The sequence below is a fragment of the Hippopotamus amphibius genome, chromosome 2 (assembly GCF_030028045.1).
Source record: "Hippopotamus amphibius kiboko isolate mHipAmp2 chromosome 2, mHipAmp2.hap2, whole genome shotgun sequence".
NCBI lineage: Eukaryota > Metazoa > Chordata > Mammalia > Artiodactyla > Hippopotamidae > Hippopotamus > Hippopotamus amphibius.
In genome coordinates, this window is record NC_080187.1 from 68743340 (window position 1) to 68765569 (window position 22230).

General features: G+C 35.0%; 1 protein-coding gene across 4 annotated transcripts in view; it reads left to right on the forward strand.

Moving 5' to 3' along the window:
- Nucleotides 1-22230, forward strand: part of AGTPBP1 (ATP/GTP binding carboxypeptidase 1) — a 184798-nt gene that overhangs the window by 40225 nt on the left and 122343 nt on the right. For 2 of the 4 annotated variants that reach the window (XM_057722059.1, XM_057722060.1), the window contains exons 3-7: nt 8120-8244; nt 16742-16809; nt 19250-19313; nt 19707-19853; nt 21884-22015. In XM_057722059.1, the coding sequence (XP_057578042.1) occupies nt 8120-8244; nt 16742-16809; nt 19250-19313; nt 19707-19853; nt 21884-22015 (536 nt within the window). Of the gene's footprint in view, nt 1-8117; nt 8245-8614; nt 8676-11203; nt 11338-16741; nt 16810-19249; nt 19314-19706; nt 19854-21883; nt 22016-22230 lie in introns of those variants that run through there. The other 2 variants (XM_057722062.1, XM_057722061.1) reach the window with 2 other exon arrangements.

Consider the following 22230-nt stretch of genomic DNA (forward strand, 5'->3'; position numbering starts at 1 on the left):
AGTCTAAAAAGCATTCAATAGGTGGAGCTGCCCTCTGGTGTTCACCCTGCAGTTCTCTCAACATTAGTGTTAACAGCCTTAAATTTTTAGAGCTGAGTTGGGGCTGGCTTGGAATATTGTGTTCAGTTTTTATTCAGTCAACGAGAAAAGTAAAAATAGGAAAGTCAACTTGCCTATATTCTTAATTTCCATTTGTTTGCCTTCCTTCAAAAAATTCTTGCATCTATCCATCTATAATTTGTAAGACCATGATTCTTAGAAAGGAATCACTTAGTTGCAAGTTGTCTTATTTTGGTAGTGGTGTAATTTAATTTAAAATTTTAAGAGTTACTGACAGAACAAACTCTTACTTTGGAATGGGACAGAGCATGTGTTATACTCAGTGTGTTTTGTATGTTTTTGAATAATTTTAACAGTAGATGTTTTATTAGCTACTGAAAAATGCTAACAGGTGTCCTTTAAGGGAAAAATAGTTGGAGAAAACAAAACAAAAAACCTACTCAATTATTAAATTTCAGAATCCTGGCTTCTGTAATGCAAATTTTTCTTAAATCTAGGTTATAGAATTGTTTTTAAAGATGTATTTGCTCTGTAGTATGCAGACTGTGGTGTCTTAATACCATTTCTTACCAAAAACAACCAGGGCTCTTTGGAGAAAGGGTTGATTCCAGATCAGAGCACAAAATGTGCTCTCAAACTTTTTGGCTAAGAACCCGCTTGTGCTCTTAAATTAACGAAGACTCAAAAAAGCTTTTGTCGAATGTGCGTTATTTTATCTGTTGATATTTACCATATTATACGTTAAAACTGAGAAATTAAAAAAAATATTTCTTCATTTAAAAATAATAATAAACCCATTGCATAATAACATAATAATATTTTATATTAAAATAACTAAATTATCAAAAATATTTAGTTAGAAGGTGACATGTTTTATTAAATTTTTGCAAATCTCTTTAATGTTTGGCTTAATGGAAGACAGCTAGATTTCTCTTACCTGCTTCTGAGTTCAATCTGTCATATATATATCAATATACATATTATATATAGTATGCACATATGTTATACATACATTTATATGTTTTTTGTGTGTATTCTTTGTGTTCTTGTTGTTAAAGTATATGACTACAATCCAGACTCACATAGATATATATTTAGAAGGAAGAAATAATTGAATAAAAGGCCTTTTCAGGTAATTGTGGCTAACTGTCCTTTGTTTTTTTTTTTTTTTTGGATGTGTCTTCGTAGCTGTGCGTGGGCTTTCTGTAGTTGTGGTGATCAGGGTCTACTCTTCGTTGCGATGCTCAGGCTTCTCAGTGCAGTGGCTTCTCTTATTGTGGAGCACAGGCTCTGTAGTTGCAGCATGTGGGCTCTAGAGTGCACAGGCTTCAGTAGTTGTGTGTGGGCTCAGTAGTTGTGGCACATGGGCTTCAATAGTTGTAACTCGCGGGCTCTAGAGTGCAGGCTTAGTAGTTGTGGTCCATGGGCTTTGTCGCTCTACGACATGTGGCATCTTCCCAGACTAGGGATTGAACCTGTGTCCCCTGCATTGGCAGGCAGATTCTTAACCACTGTGCCATAAGGGAAGTCTTGTACTTTGATTTATGTTGGAGGAAAATAAAGTGTGTTCAGCATTGGGAGAGAAACAGTAAAAATGTGATTAAAGCAAGAGTAATAATTATAAGTGGGGAATAAACATTTCTCAGTGATAACAGTGTACTTTAGAAATAAAGCCATGTTGTTTGAAATTCAAATTGAAGTGGATGTTCTTTGATTACACTAAAATTTGGTTAAGTGGTAGTTTCTTAAAGGTTAGATGCACTGTGGAATCAGAAACCACATATATAAACTTTTTGTTTTCTTTTACATTGAAATCCATTGGTCTCTTTTGCATATTGAATGGTTCTTTTTCTGATGTCTGAATTTGTAACATCACACATTGGTCAGTATTTGTAACAGAAGTGAGTAATGAAGATCTTCTAAATATTGACACAGTTTATTACACAGTTTTAAAAAATTACATTTATTAATATCAGCAGTGATTTTAGAGAGTGGTGTTGACATATGTACACTACTAAATGTAAAACAGATAGCTAGTGGGAAGCTGCTGCATAACACAGGGAGATCAACTCGATGATTGATGATGATCTAGAGGGGTGGGATAGGAAGGGTGGGAGGGAGGCTCAAGAAGGAGGGGATATATGTATAAATACAGCTGATTCCCTTTTTGTAGAGCAGAAACTGGCACAACAGTGTAAAACAATTATACTCCAATAAAGATGAAAAAAAAAAGAAAAAAATTCTTTAAGTAGGGGGAAGCTGTCAAGGTCATGATGATAGATCTTTGTTTTCCAAAATTCTAATTTTTGCTTGGAAAGTTCAGATTTAATCATTGGCAATAAATCTATTAGTTGTTTCCTTGAAATGATAGACTCACTTTATTTCCAAGAAAATGTATTCCAAAATACCTGTCTGAATAATCATTGTCAGTTTTTTTTTAAAGTAAAAATGATGTTCTATGAAAAAAGTAACTAGTTCAGTTTGCAGTTTAAACAATCACACAAGTGTTTTCCCTCAACCATCATATTTTATTGTATAGCTGAAGTGTCTTATATGCCCACAGAATGTTAAAAAATGTGTACTTATAGGTAAAACTGGCATTTTTTTTAACTATGAGTGCATATTGGTGAAGAACACATGACTGCTAGTGATCACACAGTGACTACATTTTGGTGTCACTGTCTTGATTGTATCATGTGCCAGCACTTTACCCACCATTGCCTTCAGACCAACAATGCAAATGTCAGCACTATGTCAAAGTTAAATAGTGTCTTAGTATTTTTATGAAAATAGTTTTTGACCTTGCAGATTTTCTGAAAGAATGTCAAGTACTCAGTTTGGTAGAGCATACTGAGAACTGCTGGCCAGTAACAGTCTTACCATATCAGAAATCCAGGAAACTATCAAAGACTAGGGTCATAACAAAAGGACTTGGGAGCCCACACAAAGAGGCTCCCATTGATCAAAGATGGGGCAATTTGAATATTAATAACTACAGTGGATAAAGTGTATCATATGCATTTAAATCTGTGAGTACACGTTGATACATGAAATCAGAACACTTCATTGATTACCTGGGGAAGATTTTTGGAAATGAACCCATTCTTCTGAAAACTGGTAAATATAGATAAATTAAAAATCAAGCATTTATTTTGCTTTTATTTGATGAATTATACCTCTGGATAATTAAATAAGGGATTTTTCTTTTTATGGAGTTGTCCTAGTTAAGTGCTTGTGATTGGTGTGTTCATATTTTCTGTTTCTTCCTAGTTCAATCTTGGAAGGTTGTACTTTTCTAAGCTTTTGTCCATTTCTTCCACTTTGTCCATTTTATTGGCATATCATTGCTTGTAGTAGTCTCTCATGAGCCTTTGTATTTCTGCAATGTCAGTTGTTACTTCCTTTTCACTTCTAATTCTCTTGCTTTGCATCTTCTCCCTTTCTTCCTGATAAGTCTGGCTAATGGTTTATCGATTTTGTTTATTTTCTCAAAGAACCATCTTTTAGTTTTATTGATCTTTGCTATGGTTTCCTTCATTTCTTTTTCGTTTATTTCTGGTCTGATCTTTATGATTTCTTTCCTTCTGCTAACTGGGGTTCTTTTCTTCTTTCTCTAATTGCTTTAGGTGTAAGGTTAGGTTGTTTGAGATTTTTCTTGTTTCTTGAAGTAGGACTGTATTACTGTAAACTTCCCTCTTAGAACTGCTTTTGCTGCATCTCATAGGTTTTAGATCATTGTGTTTCATTATCATTTGTTTCTAGGTAATTTTCTGATTTCCTCTTTGATTTCTTCAGTGATCTCTTGGTTGTTTAGTAGTGTATTGTTTAGCCTCCATGTGTTTGTAATTTTTACAGTTTTTTTTCCCTGTAATTGATATCTAGTTTCATAAAGTTGTGGTTGGAAAAGATGCTTGATACAATTTAAATTTTCTTAAATTTACCAAGGCTTCATTTGTGACCTAAGATGTGATCTATCCTGGAGAATGTTCCATGTGCACTCAAGAGAAGAAAGTGTTATCTGCTGTTTTTGGATGGGTTGTCCTATAAATATCAATTAAGTACATTTGGTCTAATGTGTCATTTAAAGCTGTGTTTCCTTATTTATTTTCTGTTTGGATGTTCTGTTCATTGGTGTAAGTGGGGTGTTAAAATCCCCTACTATTATTGTGTTACTGTCAATTTCCCCTTTTATGGCTGTTAGTATTTGCTTTATGTATTGAGGTGCTCCTATGTTGGCTGCATAGATATTTACAATTGTTATATCATCTTGGATTGATTCCCTTGATCATTATGTAGTGTCCTCCCCTGACTCTTGTAATAGTCTTTATTTTAAAGTCTAATTTATCTGATATGAGTATTGTTACTCCAACTTCCTTTTGACTTCCATTTCCATCTCCTGACTTTCAGTCTGTATGTGTCCCTAGGTCTGAAGTGGGTCTCTTGTAGACAGCATATATATGGGTCTGGTTTTTATATCCATTCAGCCAGTCTGTGTCTTTAGGTTGGAGCATTTAAACCATTTACATTTAAGGTAATTATTGATATGTATGTTCCTATTACCATTTTCTTAATTGTTTTTGGTTTGTTTTTGTAGGTCTTTGCCTTCTTTTGCATTTCCTGCCTAGAGAATTTCCTTTAGCATTTGTGGTAAAGCTGGTTTGGTGGTGCTGAATTCTCTTAACTTTTGCTTGTCTGTAAAGGTTTTGATTTCTCCGTTGAATCTGAATGTGACCCTTGCTGGGTAGAGTAATCTTGGTTGTAGGTTTTTCCCTTTCATCACTTTAAATATGTCTTGCCACTCCCTTCGGACCTGCAGAGTTTCTGCAGAAAGATCAGTTGTTAACCTTATGGGGGTTCCCTTTTATGTTATTTATTGCTTTTCTCTTGCTGCTTTTAATATTTTTTCTTTGTGTTTAATTATTGTTAGTTTGATTAATATGTGTCTTGGCATATTTCTTGTTGGGTTTATCCTGTATGGGGCTCTCTGTGCTTCCTGGACTTGATTGACTTTTTTCTTTCCCATGTTGGGGAAATTTTCGACTGTAATCTCTTCAAATATTTTCTCTGACCCTTTTTCTTTCTTCTTCTGGGATGCCTGTGATTCAGATGTTGGTGCATGTAGTGTTGTCTGCAAGGTCTCTGAGACTGTCCTCCATTCTTTTCATTCTTTTTTCTTTATTCTGCTCTGTGGCAGTTGTTTCCACCATTCTTCCAGCTCACTTACTCATTGTTCTGCCTCAGTTATTCTGCTGTTGATTCCATCTAGAGTATTTTTAATTTCAGTTACTGTGTTGTTCATTACTGTTTGTTTGCTCTTTAGTTTTTGGAGGTCCTTGTTAAACATTTCTTCTGTTTTCTTTATACTGTTTCTGAGATTTTGGATCATCTTTACTATCATTAGTCTGAATTCTCTTTCAGGCAATTTGCCTGTTTCTTCTTCATTTATTTGGTCTTATGTGTTTTTGTCTTGCTCCTTTGCTTGCAAGATATTTCTCTGTCTTCTCATTTTGTCTAATTTACAGTATTTGAGGTTTCCTTTTGCTAGGCTGCAGGGTTGTTGTTCCTCTTGCTTCTGGTCTCTGCCCCCAGTGAAGGGGTTGGTCCAGTGTCCTCAGTAGGCTTCCTGATGGGAGCGACTGGTGCTTGCATTCTGGTGGGTGGAGCTGAGTCTTTTCCCTCTGATGAACAAGGCTATGTTAGGTACTGTGTTTTGGGGTCTCTGTGATTGAGCTTAGTATGACTTTAGGTAGTCTGTGTGCTGATGGGTGGATTTGTGTTACTGTCTTGTATGTTGTTTGGTATGAGGCATCCAGTTCTGGGAGCTGCAGGCAGTTGGGAGGAGCCAGGTCTTGGATTCTGATAGAGGTCTCTATGAGAGCTCTTGGTGATTAATCTTCCCTGTGGCCAGGAATTCTCTCGTGGTCCAGGGTCCTGGACTCGTGGGCACATTTTAATATTGGAAGCCAAGGGGCTGGTGGAGAAGTGGGGACATCTTTAGATTGTAACCTGAAATGAGAAGGAGCCAGCCATATGAAGAACTAGAAGAAATTATCCTCTAGGCTAAGAGGACAGCAAATATAAAGACCTCAAGATTAGGGGAAAATTTGCTATATTCAAGGAGCTGATAGAAGGCCAGTGTGTCTGGATCCCAGGATATGAGGGCAGCAAGAATGAGACAGTTTATTTAGGATGCTGCAGTTGCCAAGCGAGAAATGATTATTGCTTGGACTTGGGTAGTAATAATAATATATGGAGAGAAGTGGATGAATATGAGGTGTTTTAGAGATGGAGCTAATATTGATTTGGGTGTAGGAAATGGAGTCTAGATTTTTATCTTGAGCAGCTGATGGTTTTGTGTTAGTTTGGGAAGGTTAAGATTGGAAGAGGAGCAGGTCGAAGTCGAATGTAGGAGTCAGGCAGAATATCGATTTTAATTACTGCTGTAGCGTTAGATGAGATTGCTTGGCGCAGTAGAATGGAGAGAGTGAAGAGAAGAGGGCTTGGGGTAGAGCTATGGGGTGGCCTTCAGCATGTAGAGGTTTTTTGGAGGAGGAGCCATTAGAAGCAATCTAAAAGAAGTGGCAATAGGAAGAAAATCAGGAGAGTATGGAGCCATTGAAGCTGAAGAAGAAAGTGAAGAAAGAAGGAGCTCATTTGGATAGTGCCGAGATTCTGAGTCTGACAAGGAAAGAAGTGACCACAGGAGGTTTTGGGGAGATCTCAGAGTGCAGAAGCCAAACCAGGTGTTTGAAAAAGTGAACAATATGTGAGGAAATGGAGAGGTTAAGTACAGACATCTCCTTCAAGGAGTAGCAGAGAAATGGGGTGGTAACTAGTGGGAGCTTCTGGACCATATTGTGTGCTGATGGGTATGATCTAGTTGGAAGGGAGAGCTAAATGATGAATCAGAGAAAGATTAATTGAAGGAGCAAATACTTCGGGAATGCAAGAAGGGCTGGGTTCAGGCGTGCAAGTGGAGGGAAGTTTTCTTTGAGTCTCAACATGCTGCCCAAAGGAGAGCCTTTTAAAAGAGAGTCAGATCATATCACATCACTTTTCTCCTCAAAAACTTCCCGTCTCACTTAGCTGAAAAAATTCAGTGTCTTTACAGTGGCCTACCAGGCTCTAAATGATCGTGCTCTTTTCTACCCCGCCCCTAATTCTGACCTCATCTCTTACCGTTATTCTCCTTTAAGTTTGGAGGCTTAAGCTGTAGCCATCTCACTCTTAATTGAATAGAGTAGGAATGGTCCTGCCTTGATGTTTTGATGATTGTGACTGTTTTCTGGTCAACTGTTTCTGTGGGTATCTGCACCATTCACTCTCTTACTTCTTTAAGGCCTTTCCCTAAATGGTACCTTCTCAAAGTTTTTCCTGACCACTCTGTCTAAAATTGCAACTCTCTGCCCCCTTGCACCTTTTATTTCCACAACCCGTTTTTCTCCTTAGTGCTTCCTACCACTTTCAGACTATATAATTATTTATGTATTTAATTTGTCCCATTAGAATGTTCACTCTGAGGAGCAGGACTTTTTGTTCATTTTGTTTACTCTTGTCAATACCTAGAATAGTACCAAATGTGCAAATGTATAACGAATGGGAATAAGGAAGAAAGAATGTGGGTAGAGAATCAGAGAGGTTTGAGAAACTGGTTGTGGGAAGATGAATGTATTCTGTTTTGATTTAATAACAGTTATGAAGCAGGGTACTAACAACATGGAGTGGGGTAGAAAGGATGGTTAGAGTTTTGAGGAGAGCGTAGGATATGTTAAAAGTCTGCTTGGAGAGTGGGAAGGTGGGTTTTCAGGATGTGGTAGAAGATTGCTGGACAGGGTTGAATGCACATTTGTGGTTTTCAGAAATAGAATGTTTCTCAGTTAAATTAACAGAATATTAGCAATGTTAAGCTCTAAAGGAGTAAGGAAATGTGACGTGTAAGTGCTTAATGTTTTTAGAAGGGTAGAATTTTGTTTTGATTTGTTTTTAACACTGATCTATATAGTATTGAATTTACAATTGATGTAGAATGTGCCCCAATTTAAAGTAATATTCTTTTTAGCCTTACCAATAACTCTCGGATTGTGGGACTCCTGGCTCAGCTGGAGAAGATCAATACTGAATCTACAGAATCAGATACTGCCAGATATGTTACCTCAAAAATTCTTCATCTCACTCAGAGTCAAGGTAAACTTTAATCTCTTGTTTTTGGAATGCTTTCTTAATTCTAAAGAGTAGGTGCTAAGAATGTTCAAACTTTTGATAAATACAGGATTTTATATAAAAGTCAAATTTGCTCCCATAGACTCAAGAAGTAGAAAAGTTGGGCTTTCTAGGTGGCGCAGTGGTTGAGAATCTGCCTGCCAATGTAGAGGACACAGGTTTGATCCCTGCTCCAGAAAGATCCCACATGCCATGGAGCAGCTAAGCCTGTGTGCCAAAAAAAAAAAAAAAGAAGTAGAAAAGTGAATAACTATGAAAGAAATTGGTCTTCAAAGCATTGTTTCTAAAAATGATTATGAATTTACTTATATATGAATGCCTCCCCTTTCCCCAGTTTTCAGATAACAGCTGATTCCAGTACTACTTGTTCTAGAATATTGACAAGAAGATGTCAGGTATTATATTGGTTATTAATGTTGTTCCCCACTTTGAAATGCAGTCCCTGTCATTCAGTGATTGGTTGACCTTAGGGAAGTTTTGAACCTCTAGGACTTAGCTGAACCATCTTGGAAATAAGAGATAAGAGGTGTTGTGTAATTATCATGAAATTTACGTGAAGAGCATGTAAAAATAATGTTAAAAGTGTTCAATAAATGATATCTGTAATTAGGCATAATTTATCTATTTTATGAAGCTAGTCCTACTGAGTTGGTTAGCAAAACCTTGACAGAGTACAAGAGAAGAAAAGTATTAACTTTGCACTTAGGAACACAAATTTGAAAAATCCCAAATAAAACGTGTGAATTAAGTCTAATTGTAATATCAGGAAATATATCAGCATAACATTATTTGGACAGGTAGAATAAAACCCATGTGATTATCTTAGTAAGACCTAAAACAGAAATTTAAGATTCCAAAACCTGTGCTTGATTAAAAAAAAAGCCTTGATTTTTCTAAATAAGGGTAAACCAGCAGCTACTTTTGTATTTAACAGTGACACATTGAAGGCATTCTGTTAAAATTTAAGATCCAGACAATTAATGATTAATTTATTTACTTTTTTATTATTTCATTATTCTGGAGGTGTAGGTCATTGAAATAAGATGTTCAGCAAGAGTTTACTATGTTCAGGAGCTTGGTATTTATTAACTCTTCTTTGTAGTCATAGGGCCTTCATTTATTTTGATAACTTCCTCTTATGCAGCCCATTTAAGGAGTATTTGACAGCATCCCCAAACCCAGGAGAGGTCTCTAATAGTTTGCATTTGTTTCCAGCAAACTCTAGAATATCTGTACCTTTTAATTCAGAAAGTCACTATGCTGGATTCTAGCTTTTGGAAATATTGTGCTTATCAACTAAGGTAAATGTATAAGGATGGTAGCTGTATTAGTGCAAAGATGGATGTACCAATTATATTCATTGTTTTCTCATATGAAATAACTCCCTAAAACAAAACAAAATGCCCCAGCACAAACAAAAGAAAACAAATTCTCCGAACCTATAGATACTACTTGCGTATAACTGCTCTCACCACTATAGACTCTTCCCATCATAGTCTAGAAGCCCCGACTCCAACATCACCACTGAAAATGTCCCTAGTCATGCTGCTACCAGAGACTGTCCTATTCTTCACCTGTTCACCCACCAATGGGGGAACCAGCCCCTGAATAGTGCCCCCTAGGGTTGTGTAATATGACTCTGTTTATAGTTGACACAGTGTAAATTAGTAGTGAAAGATTGTCCCATCATTATTTATAGGATAATCCAATTGTCTATCCATTTGAGAAAGATTAGGAATTTATGGCTCAAAGAAGAAATGCAAATAACTGGTAAACATATGAAAAGGTTCTTTACCTTCTTAAAAGTCAGGAATTACTAATGAAAACAACTAAGACATTTTTAACTACTTAGATTGGCAGAAATTAGAGAATGACAATATCCAGTGCTGTCAAAGGCATAGAAAATAGAGTATTCTCATACAGTGTAGGTGGTGCAATAATTATTATAAACTTTAGGGAAAAGAATCTGGCAATGTTTATTAAAATTTAAAGTGCACCTGCCATTTTACTTAACACTTTAACTCTCAGAAATCTGAGTGAAGTAAAAATCTTACTATATAAATGAATCTTTGGAGGCATTTATTTCAGTGTTGTTTGTAAAATCAAAGCTTAAGAAACAACCTTAAATATCCAACAGTGAGAGAAAGGTTGAATTAATTTTGATGTAGCCAAACTGTGGGACTTTATAACTACATTATGCATCTATTATCAATAATAAATTATTTATGATATATGGTGTGGTTCATATGTGGAACTACAGGAACTCAGAGATATTGTAGGTTCAGTTTCAGACTACTGCAATAAAGCATATATTGCAATGAAGTTTTTGGTTTCCCAGTGCATATAAAAGTTATGTTTATGCTGTACTGTAGTCTGTTACATGTGCAATAGCATATGTCTAAAAAGTGTACATACCTTAATTAAAAAATACTTCATTGCTAAAAAAATGTGAGCCCTCAGTGAGTCATAATATTTTTGCTGTTGGAATGTCTTGCCTTCATATTTAAGGCGGCCAGCTGATCAAGGTGGTGGTTGCTGAAGGTTGGGGTGGCTGTAGCAATTTCTTAAAATAAGACAGTGAAGTTTGCCACACATCACTCTTTCATGAATGATTTCTCTGCTGCTTGCAATGCTGTTTGATAGCATTTTACCCACAGCAGAACTTCTTTTAAAACTGGAATTAATCTTCTCAAACCCTACCACTGCTTTATCAACTAAGTTTTTGTAGTATTCTAAATCCTTTGTAGTCACTTCAGTAATCTTCACCAGGAGTAGATTCCATGTCAAGACCACTTTCTTTGCTTATCCATAAAATGCAGCTCCTTACCTGTTAACATTTTATCATGAGATTACAGCAATTCAGTCACATCATCAGGATCTACATCTAATTCTAGTTCTCTTGCTGTTTCCACCACATCTGCAGTTATTTCCTCCTCTGAAGTCTTGAATCCCTCAAAGTCATCCTTGAGGGTTGGAATCAACTTCTTCTAAACTGTTTATGTTGATGTTTTGACCCTTTCCTGTGAGTCACAAATATTCTTAATGGCCTCTAGAATGGTGAATTCTGTTTATTATTATTATTATTTTTTTTTATTTTTTTGGGGGTACACCAGGTTCAATCATCTGTTTTTATACACATATCCCTAGAATGGTGAATTCTTTACAGAAGGTTTTTAATTGACTTTGCACAGATCTGTTGAGGAATCACTATCTATGATAGCTATAGCCTTATAAGATATATTTCTTAAATAAGAAGACTTGAAAGGCAAAATTCTTCCTTGATCCATGGATTGCAGAGTGGATGCTGTGTTAGCAGGCATGAGAACAACAATAATTTTGTGTATCTTCATTAGAGCTCTGAAATGACAAGGTGCATTGATAGTGTACAGTCCCATGTTCAAAGGAATCTTTTCTTTTTCTAAGCAGTAGGTCTCAACAGTGGGCTTTAAAATATTTAGTAAACAGTGTTGGAGACAGATGTGCTATCATCAAAGCTTCATTGTTCCATTGAGGCAGTACAGGCAGAGTAGATTGAGCATAATTCTTAAGGGCCCTGGGATTTTGGAAATTGTAAATGAGCACTGGCTTCAACTTCAAGACATGAGATGCATTAGTCCCTAATGACAAATGCTTTGAAGCCAGACATTGACTTCTCCTCCTTAGCTATGAAAGCCCTGGATGGCATCTCTTCCAATATAAGGCTGTTTTGTCTACAGTGAAAATCTGTTGTTTTGTGTAGTGAACTTGCTGCAGCTTCTACATCAGCACTTTCTGCTTTACTTTGCACTTTTATGTTATAGAGATGGCTTCTTTCATTAAGCCTAATGAATCAACCTCTGCTAGCTCCAATCATTTCTTCTTCAGAAAAAGGTATTCCATGCAAATAGAAATCAAAAGAAAGTTGGAATAGCAATATTTATATCAGACCAAATAGACTTTAGAATAAAGACCGTTACAAGATACAAAGAAGGACTTAACATGATGATCAAGGGATCTATTCAGTTGTAAATAAATTTACACCCAATATAGGAGCATACATATATACAGCAAGTATTAATAGGCATGAAGGGAGAAATGGACAGTAACACAATAATAGTAGCGGGCTTTAACCCCCCACTTACATCAATGGACATATCATCCAGACAGAAAATCAATATGGAAACACTGGCCTTAAATGATACATTAAACCAAATGGACTTGATAGATATATATAGAACATTCCACCTGAAAGCAGCAAAATACATAGTCTTTTCAAGTGCACATGGAACATTCTCCAGGGTAGTTCTCATGCTAGGTAACAAAATAAGTCTTGGTAAATTTAAGAAAATTGAAATCACATCAAATATCTTTTCTAACCACAACGCTATTAATCTAGAAATCAACTACAAGGGAAAAAAACCCTGCAAAACCCACAAGTATGTGGAGGTTAAACAATATGTTACTCAACTAGAAATGGATCACTGAAGAAATCAAAGAGGAAATCATAAAATACCTGGAGACAAATGAAATGAAACTAATGGTCTGAAATCTGTAGGATGCAGCAAAAGCAGTTCTCAGAGGGAAGTTAATAGTGATACAAGCTTACACCAAGCTTACACAAGAATCTCAAATAACCTAACCTTATACTTAAAGAAACTAGAAAAAAAAGCACAAACAAACCCCAGAGTTAGTAGAAGGAAAGAAATCATAAAGATCAGAGCAGAAATAAATGAAATAGAGACTTAAAGAAATAGAAAAGATCAGTGAAAAGAAGACCTGGTTCTTTGAAAAGGTAAACAAAATTGATAAGCCTATAATCAGATATGTCAAAAAAAGAGTGCTCAAATTGATGAAATCAGAAATGAAAAAGAAATTACAGCTGACATCATAGAAACACAAAAGACCATAAAAGACTACTATGAACAACTATATGAACAGCTATATACCGACAAAATGAACAACCTAGGAAAGATGGGCAAATTCTTAGAAATGTACAATCTCCCAAAATTGAACCAAGGAGAAACAAAAAATATGAACAGACCAATTACCAGTAATGAAATTGAATAGGTAGTTAGAAAACTCCCCAAAACCCAAAATCCTGGACCAGATGGCTTCACAGGTGAATTCTGCCAAACATTTAGAGAAGAGTTAATACCTGTCTTTGTGAAACTACTCCAGAAAATTGCAGAGGAAAGCATGCTTCTGAGCTCATTCTACAAGGTGAGCGTCACCCTGGTACCAAAACCAGACAAAGGTATCACAGAAGAAGAAAATTACAGGCCAATTTCACTGATGAACATAGATGCAAAATTCCTCACCAAAATGTTAGCAAATTGAATCCAACAATATATTAAAAGGATCACACACCATAATCAAGTGGGATTTACCCCAGGGATGCAAGGATGGCTCAGTATCCACAAATCAATCAATGTGATACACCACATTAACAAATTGAAGAATAAAAACCATGTGACTTCAATAGATGCAGAAAAAGCTTTTGACAAAATTCAACATCTGTTTATGGTGAAAACTCTTCCAGAAAGTGGGTATAGAGGGAACATACCTCAATATATGAAGGCTGTATATGCTAAACTCACAATTAATGTCATAGTCAGTGATGAAAAGCTGAAAGTATTTCCTCTAAAATCAGTAACAAGAAAAGGATGCCCACTCTCACCACTTTTTTCCACATAGTTTTGAAAGTCCTAGCTACAGCAATCAGAGAAGAAAAAGAAATAAAAGGAATCCTAATTAGAAAGGAAAAAGTAAAACTGTCACTGTTTGCAGATGACATGATACTATACATAGAAAATCCTAAAGATGCTACCAGAAACTACTAGAGTTCCTCAATGAATTCAGTAAAGTTACAGGATACAAAATTTATATACAGAAATCTGTTGCATTTCTGTACACTAACAACAGTATTAGAAAGAGAAACTGTGGAAACCATCCTATTTATCATTGCATCAAAGACAGTAAAACACCTAGGAATAAACCTACCTAAGAACGCAAAAGACCTGTACTGTGAAAACTGTAAGACACTGATGAAAGAAACTGAAGATGACACAAGCAGATGGGAAGATATATCATATTCATGTATTGGAAGCATCAGTAATGTTAAAGTAACCATACTACCCAAGGTGATGTACAGATTTAGTGCAATTCCTATCAAAATACCAATGGCATTATCCCAGAACTAGAACATATAATTTTAAAATTTGTATGGAAACCCAAAAGACCCTCAAATAGCCAAAACAATCTTGAGAAAGAAAAACAGAGCTGGAGGAATCACATGGCCAGACTTCAGACTAGACTACAAAGCTGCAATAATCAAAACAGTATGGTACTGGCACAAAAAACAGACACATAGATCAATGGAACAGGATAGAGAGCCTAGAAATAGACCCAGGCACTTATGGTCAGTTAATCTATACCAGAGAAGGCAAGAATATACAATAGAGAAAAGTGGTGCTGGGTAAACTGAATAGCTACGTGTAAAAGAATGAAATTAGAACATTCTTTAATAGCTATACAAAAATAAGCTCAAATTGGATTAAAGACCTAAATGTAAGATTGGATACTATAAAACTTCTAGAGGAAAACATAGGCAGAACACTGACATAAATCACATCAATATTTTTTTGGATCCATGTCCTAAAGTAAAGTAAATAAAAGTAAAAATAAATAAATGGAACCTATTTAAACTTAAAAGCAAAGGACACCATTGACAAAACAAAAAGATAATCTACTGAATGGGGGAAAATATTTGCAAATGATATGACTGATAAGGGATTAATATCTAATATATATAAACAGCTCATACAACTTAACATCAAAAAAACAGACAACCCAATTAAAAATAGGCAGAAGAACTGAATAGACATTTTTCCAAAGAGAAAATGCAGATAGCAAACAGGCATATGAAAAGATGTTGAGCATCACTAATTATCAGTGAAATGCAGCTCAAAACCACAGTGAACTATCACCTCACACCTGTCAGAATGGCTATCATTAAAAAGAACACAAATAACAAATGTTGGTGAGGATGTGGAGGGAAAAACCCTTGTACACTGTTGGTGGGAATGTAAATTGGTGCAACCACTGTGGAAAACAGTATGGAGGTTTCTCCGAAAACTAAAAATAGAACTACCATATGACCCAGCAATTCCACTCCTGTGTATATATCCAAAAAAAAAAACCCCAAAACACTGATTTGAAAAGATATGTGCACCCCAATGTTCGTATCAGCATTATTCACAGTTACCAAAATATGGAAGCAACTTAAGTGTCCATCAAGAGATGAATGGATAAAGAAGATGTGATGCACACACACAATGGAATACTACTCAGCCATAAAAAAAGAGCAGAGTTTTGCCATTTGCAGCAATACGCACGGACTTGGTGGGCATTATGCTATGTGAAATAAGTCAGACAGAGAAAGACAAATACAGTATGATGTCACTTAAATGTGAAATCTAAACTATGTAACAAACTAGTGAATATAGCAAAGAAGCAGATTCACAGATACAGAGAACAAACTATTGATTATCAGTGGGGAGGGAGGGAGGAGCAATATAGTGGTGGGGAATGGGAAGTACAGAGTATTTGATGTAAGATAGGCCAGAAGGATATATTGTATAACACGGGCAATACAACCAGTATTTTGTAATAACTCTCCATGGACTATAACTTTTTAAAATAATATGAAAATATATAAAAAAATTTAAAATTTCTTTTCCTAAATATTGGCCTGTGAGCTCCCTTTTCCCTTTTGTTAATTAAAGGAGAAGAGTTGTGGAGAAATTTAGAAACCTTTAAATAATAGAACAGTTTATAGTGTTTGGGGTTTTTTTTCTATTTATTGTGATGAAAAGGATCATCTGGATCATCTGGTTTGTAGTTTCTACAGAAGTAGTTCTTCCTTAGTTTTGTTTATTTCTGTGTCCTTCAGAATTAAAAAAAAAGTTTTTATTGAAGTACAGTTGGTTTATAATGTGGGATTTTTTAATTGAAGTCAGAATTTTAAAATAGTATTAATTTAATCAAACCATTTCAAAATCGTGGCAGATTTCTATTTTCACCAACTTTGATGAAGTATTTTCTAGTTTTTGTCATAAAGATGATAAAGAGGCTTGCCTTTATCATTCCTACCTCACCTCTGTTTCTTATACCTGTATTATGTTATTGATTTAAAAATTTTAGGTGAATTGACAGGGATCCACCTAGTCCATGATAGAAGCTGTGATGAAATGCAAGGAAGGTTTTGTAAACTGAAATCTAGAAGTCCACACAGAGTAGAGTTAGCAACATTAGAGGGAGAAACATTAAGAACCAATTTAGAATGTTTACTGGGCCAATAGAGATTTGTTGATTATATGTTGTATACATTAATATTAGGATATGTTAACTATATGATAACACTATATGTAAATTTTTTTCTTTCATGTTTTAGAAGAAACCTTTTTTTCCCCCTACTTTTCAGAAAAAACAAGGAGAGAAATGACAGCCAAAGGTTCTACAGGAATGGAAGTTCTGCTGTCAACATTAGAGGTAATCACTGACATGGTTTAATTATGTAGCTGTTAATACCAACCAGTACTGAGGGAAAAAAATTATGAAGTACGAAATTTTTATCCTAGAGGTAGAGCCAGTGAATGGAAGTTTGTTTTATTTTTTAAATTGTTTGGAATGGGGGTATAAGCATTCTGATATGTATTAGGTAAATCTTGAAGTGTATTTCCGTATGTTTATAATGATAACCGTATTTTAAATCTTAGCATGCCATTCTAATTGATAATAGAAAATAAAGCATTAGTTGGAAATAAATCTTTAGCTTAAAATAAATGATTGAGGGAATTCCCTGGTGGTCCAGTGGTTAAGACTTTGCTCTTCCACCGCAGGGGGCACTGGTTCAATCCCTGGTTGGAGAACTAAGATTCTGTGGCATGGCCAAAAAAAAAAGACTGAAATTGGAAATTCTCATTTATTGTGTTAGTTGATAGGTATTTATGATTAAGTTCACTTCCTAGATTGGTTGAATAACTATATTATATTGATATTAATTAAATTTCTATGCTAGTGTAAAAGTTTGGGGTGGATCAGCAAGACATAGAATTAAGATTTTATATTTTATTGGGTACAGTGTTAAGAATAAGGAGTGAGTGAGTACATTGTATACCTTAGACTTAAACAAAATAGTGGATTAAGTCCTGTGGATTAATTACAGTGTCGATAATTGAGTTTTAAAAAGTGGCGTGTTGCTATCTTGAATACAAAAATGTAATAGAAAGGATTCAGGCCTTACAGATGGCTGGAGAAACTTTCATCAGTATGTCTGTGAGTATTTGCTTTGTATTTTTAGGTGCTGTATGTTGAGTGCATGTATGTTAATGAGTTTAATGTCCTTTTTTTGTATTGATCCCTTTATTATTATATAATGCCCTTCTTTGTCTTTTGTTTTACCCTTTGTTTTATAGTCTTTTTTGTCTAATATGAGTATTGCTACCCCTGCTTTTTTCTATTTGCTCATGTCTCAGTTTATTGAGGTCAGCAGAGATGGGAGGTGGTGAATTATATATGGGAGACTTGTCTGGATAAGGCCTAGAGATAACAGTGCAACTTCCATTCAGATTCCAGTGGCCTGAACTCAGTCACATGGTGCAAATCTCATTACAGAAGAGCTGGAAAATGTGGTTTGGCTGTGTACCCAGGAAGAAGATGAACACTTAGCAGTATTGCTCCTGCCACAGTCCATTCTTTTCTTTAACAAATGTTTGTCTGTCATTCTTCCAACTCCGTCCCCAGTGTGTCAGTGGTCAGTTAATACCCCCAGTGCTAAGACAAGGGTCTCTGGTTAATTTGTGGTCCTCTTTCTGCTCTGGATTTGACTTCTTGGTTCCATTAATCTCTACCCTTAAATGGTGAAGTAGAGAACACTTACTCCCTTTTGGAAAGGGGAAGAACAAGAGTCCCATTCCAGTCTCTGATACACTGCAATTCTGAAATTCCTCTAAATAAACACTGTAAAATCCTTCGACTCTGAGGGTGAGGCAGTTCCTTGAATAGGGCACAGTTCTGCTGTCCATGTGGTTTTCTTCATCCAAGCATCACTGTTAGTAAGAGAAATATAACCAAAGTATAATATTTAAACATTTTCTCTTGTTAGATTGGTTGTTCAAACTTTGGGAAATAGTTACTTTTCTACACTGCTGGTGGGAGTGTAACTGGCTCCATGAAGAGCAAGTTGGTAATATCTATCAAAATAAATGCCTGTATCACTACCCCAGAAATTCCAGGAATTTATCCCATGTGCAGTTTTACTTGCTTCCCTGTAAGTGTATGTACTTAGTTTTGGTTGCAATTTTTAGTAGCAAAAGATTAAAAAAATTTGAATATCCCATTGATAGGTGACTGGTTACATAAACAGTGGTATTGCCATATAATGGAATATATATCAGGATCCTTAAAAAGGATGAAGAAGCTATTTATTGACATGTAAAAATAGTGTAAAAACTAGTTATCTATAGAGCAGTAATACCATTTGGAGAAATAAGTCTACAGATACTTGTATATCTACATGGACTTCTCTTACCTGTTGATGCTATCTTTCTGGATACATAAGAAATTGATACTGCAGTTACTTTTTGAGAGGGGAGCTCACTGGGTAGTCACCATATATACATTGTAGTGCGGTTTATACTTTGATACATTTATTTGTATTATCTATTTGGTAGAAGTCGATGAATTCAAATGACATATTAATTCCTGTTGATGATAAGAAAGTGACAGCTCAGATGATTTGCAAAAATTTTTAAGGGCACTAAGAAGAGACTAAAGTGATGTGTGAGAATAGTGAAAACCTGAATACATGTATTCTTAGAGAAACCAAAAAGGTCATCTGTAAAATATAGGTAGTTCCTGACAGACAGAAAAAGTTTGGGAATCACAGATTTACAAGGTTTTAATAAAGCAAATAAACTATTTATTTCAGAATACGAAAGATCTTCAAACTACACTTAATATCTTAAGCATTCTTGTTGAGCTGGTGTCAGCTGGTAAGTTTTTGTTTCCTTTGGTCTAATTTCTGTTTGTAAACAATGATAAAAAATGCATCATGTATACTTTGTTTGGAATTTTCTGATACTCATACAGAGGCTATACTGAGTGTTTGGAATTTGGAAACAAAAATGTCATACTCCTGTTGTTGCTTTGTTTTTGGTATCCTCCAGTGTCTCTCAAACCCTTGTGTTTTAGAGCCTTGAACATAGAGTTTTGCATCACTTTTATTTACTGTACTATTTTTTTAACTAACATAAATAAACTTTTATTTTGATGTTATTTGCTTTCTGAAGTCATCACTTTTAATACTTTTTTAAAGCTAACAAGTTGTGATATCTAATGTTATGGAAGGATTTGCAATTTTAACATATTTCTTTCAAAAAATTTAGGTGGAGGTCGAAGAGCCAGTTTCTTAGTCTCCAAAGGTGGTTCCCAAATATTATTACAGTTACTTATGAACGCCAGCAAAGAATCTCCCCTGAATGAGGAGTTAATGGTGCAGATTCATTCCATTCTTGCAAAGATTGGACCTAAAGGTAGCGATTTTGCTTGTATGACTTTCAAGTGGAGCTATTTTTGTTACATTGATTCTGTGTGCCTTGAAACTGGTAGATTTTAAAATCTAAAATGTGACTGCTTTTTCTTGATCTGAGTCATGGAATGCTTTTTACAGGCAATTAGTGACTTGCAAGAATTGAGGATGCTAAATTCCCAAGTAATTCTATTGCATGTGGTGAAGAAACAAAGAAAAAACTGTGTCAGAGTCAGAAGTGTGTCTTGGTGTGTGTGTGTGTCCCTGGCATATACATGTTATGAAGGATGATAACATGGATATTGTTGGGGCCAGAGGAGGGAGTGTGGATGGGAATGCTTTGAGGAGCATGGAGGTAGAATGTGTTTGCTTTTCATTAATAGTCATCTTATAGTCACGTCTCAGTGCCTAAAAAGCTTACAAACTAGTTAGAAGGCCAAAGGAGATATGAAAAATTGTAAGACTGATTATTACAACAGTAAGACATGCAAAATATTAAAAAAATACAAATTGAGAAAACACCAGCTGTAAAACAAAGGAGGAAGCTGATTTAGGCTATGTTAACAGAGAAAAGTATTCTTTGAAGAGAACCCAAGTTCAGTGTATTGTTGTCTATCTGTACAGTGATTAAAATGACTCCCTGAACTCTTGAGTAGTGATTTTTAAGAGTTCTGACTGTGCCTTATGGCATACATATGAGCTTTAAACTTTAAAGTATTTGGCTAAAATGCTTTTTCTAAAAAGTGTCTATGTATGTGTATACAGTTTGTATACTTATGTGTACTTCATGCATATCTTTATGTATTGTATGAATGTTTAAGTAATACTATTAATAAGCATTGTGTTGAAGAAAGCATCCCTGAGAGGACTTTAATTTTCCAAATATCTTAGGGACCTTAAGACTTAAACATATATTCAGTTTATTTAAGAACTATGTTAGCTCTTTCTTATTTTTCTTTAATTCTTACATTTGAGATTTAAGGGCTCCTTTCTGGAATTTTTGTTGAAAATGAAAAATAAAATGAGAAAACCTTTTTTATTGGTGAATATTGTTATATTTCCTCCTCTATTTCTAGTCCATCGCCTTAACCACTTGGCCAACCACTACACTCCTCCTCTATTTAAAATCAGATTATCTTGCTTTTGCTTTTCATGAAATTAAGACATTATTTAATTTATATTTTTATGTCTTTAATGTCCCTTTTAAGTTGTAGCTTTTAAAATTTTATTTTCCTCTATACTTCTACATTTGTGCTATTTCCTTTATTATTTTTATGTTATTCAACTATGCAGTAATTTCTTGAATGATTTTCCATCTTTTAAATTTTTTCCTTATGAGCTGAGAGTAATTTTCCCTCAGGAATATTAGGTCTTTTTGACTTAAAATTTCTGTTGTTGATGAAATAACTGTCTTTGCTGGTCCTGCTTACTTTCTTTGTAAGTTCTTGTTATCCAGATTGTTTTTTACTGTTTTAATCTCTAAGAATAAAAATCAAGAACTTTTCTTTTCTTCCTTTTCTGTGTTAAGAATTAGAACCTCTAGAAATTTATTTGATGATTTTTTAAGATTATTTTCTATATAAGCTATTCATTTTTCATTTATATTCTTTTAGAAGTCTGAAAAGAATATACTTAATGATAAGTAAATAATGCTGGTAATGGACATTTAGATTCTTTACAGTTCTCCTTAACCACGTGATGATATTCCTTTGACTATGTTAAACTGGACATACTTTACGTGTGCAGAGTGGTTCAGTTAAGTTATTCCTTTCATAACAGTCTGAATGTTGGGCTACTTCAACCCCTGTTGACTTGCTTTATCACCCTGCCTGCCCTGTAGTACTTCTTTCAAGCCATGTTTTAAAAGTATTAAAATCGTATAAGAAAATGATTACAGTTTTAAATATTTCAGATCAACTTTTAGTTGATAATATGAATTCATAATACTAGTTTTAGAAATTTCATTGTTTTATGACATTTTCATTTTATTCAGAAGTTACATATGAATAAATTCTGTTCATTTTTTTTTAACAGACAAAAAATTTGGCGTGAAAGCTAGAATTAACGGGGCTCTAAATATAACCCTGAATTTGGTCAAACAGAATTTGCAGAATCATCGCTTGGTTTTGCCTTGTCTTCAACTTTTACGAGTATATTCTGCCAACTGTGAGTATTTCAGAGCAGCTTTTAGTTAGGTCAGTGTTGTGAAGTTAACACAAAATGAAAATTTCAAAGTCCTTTAACTCCATGAATCTCTAAAATTTGTGGACAAGGAAAGAGAATATTTTATATGGCTCTTGGTAATTCTAACACCCCCCCTTCCCCCGCTCCCCAAAGTGATGCAGGGTAAGAAGGTGAGCTGAGAAGACAGAGAATTATCA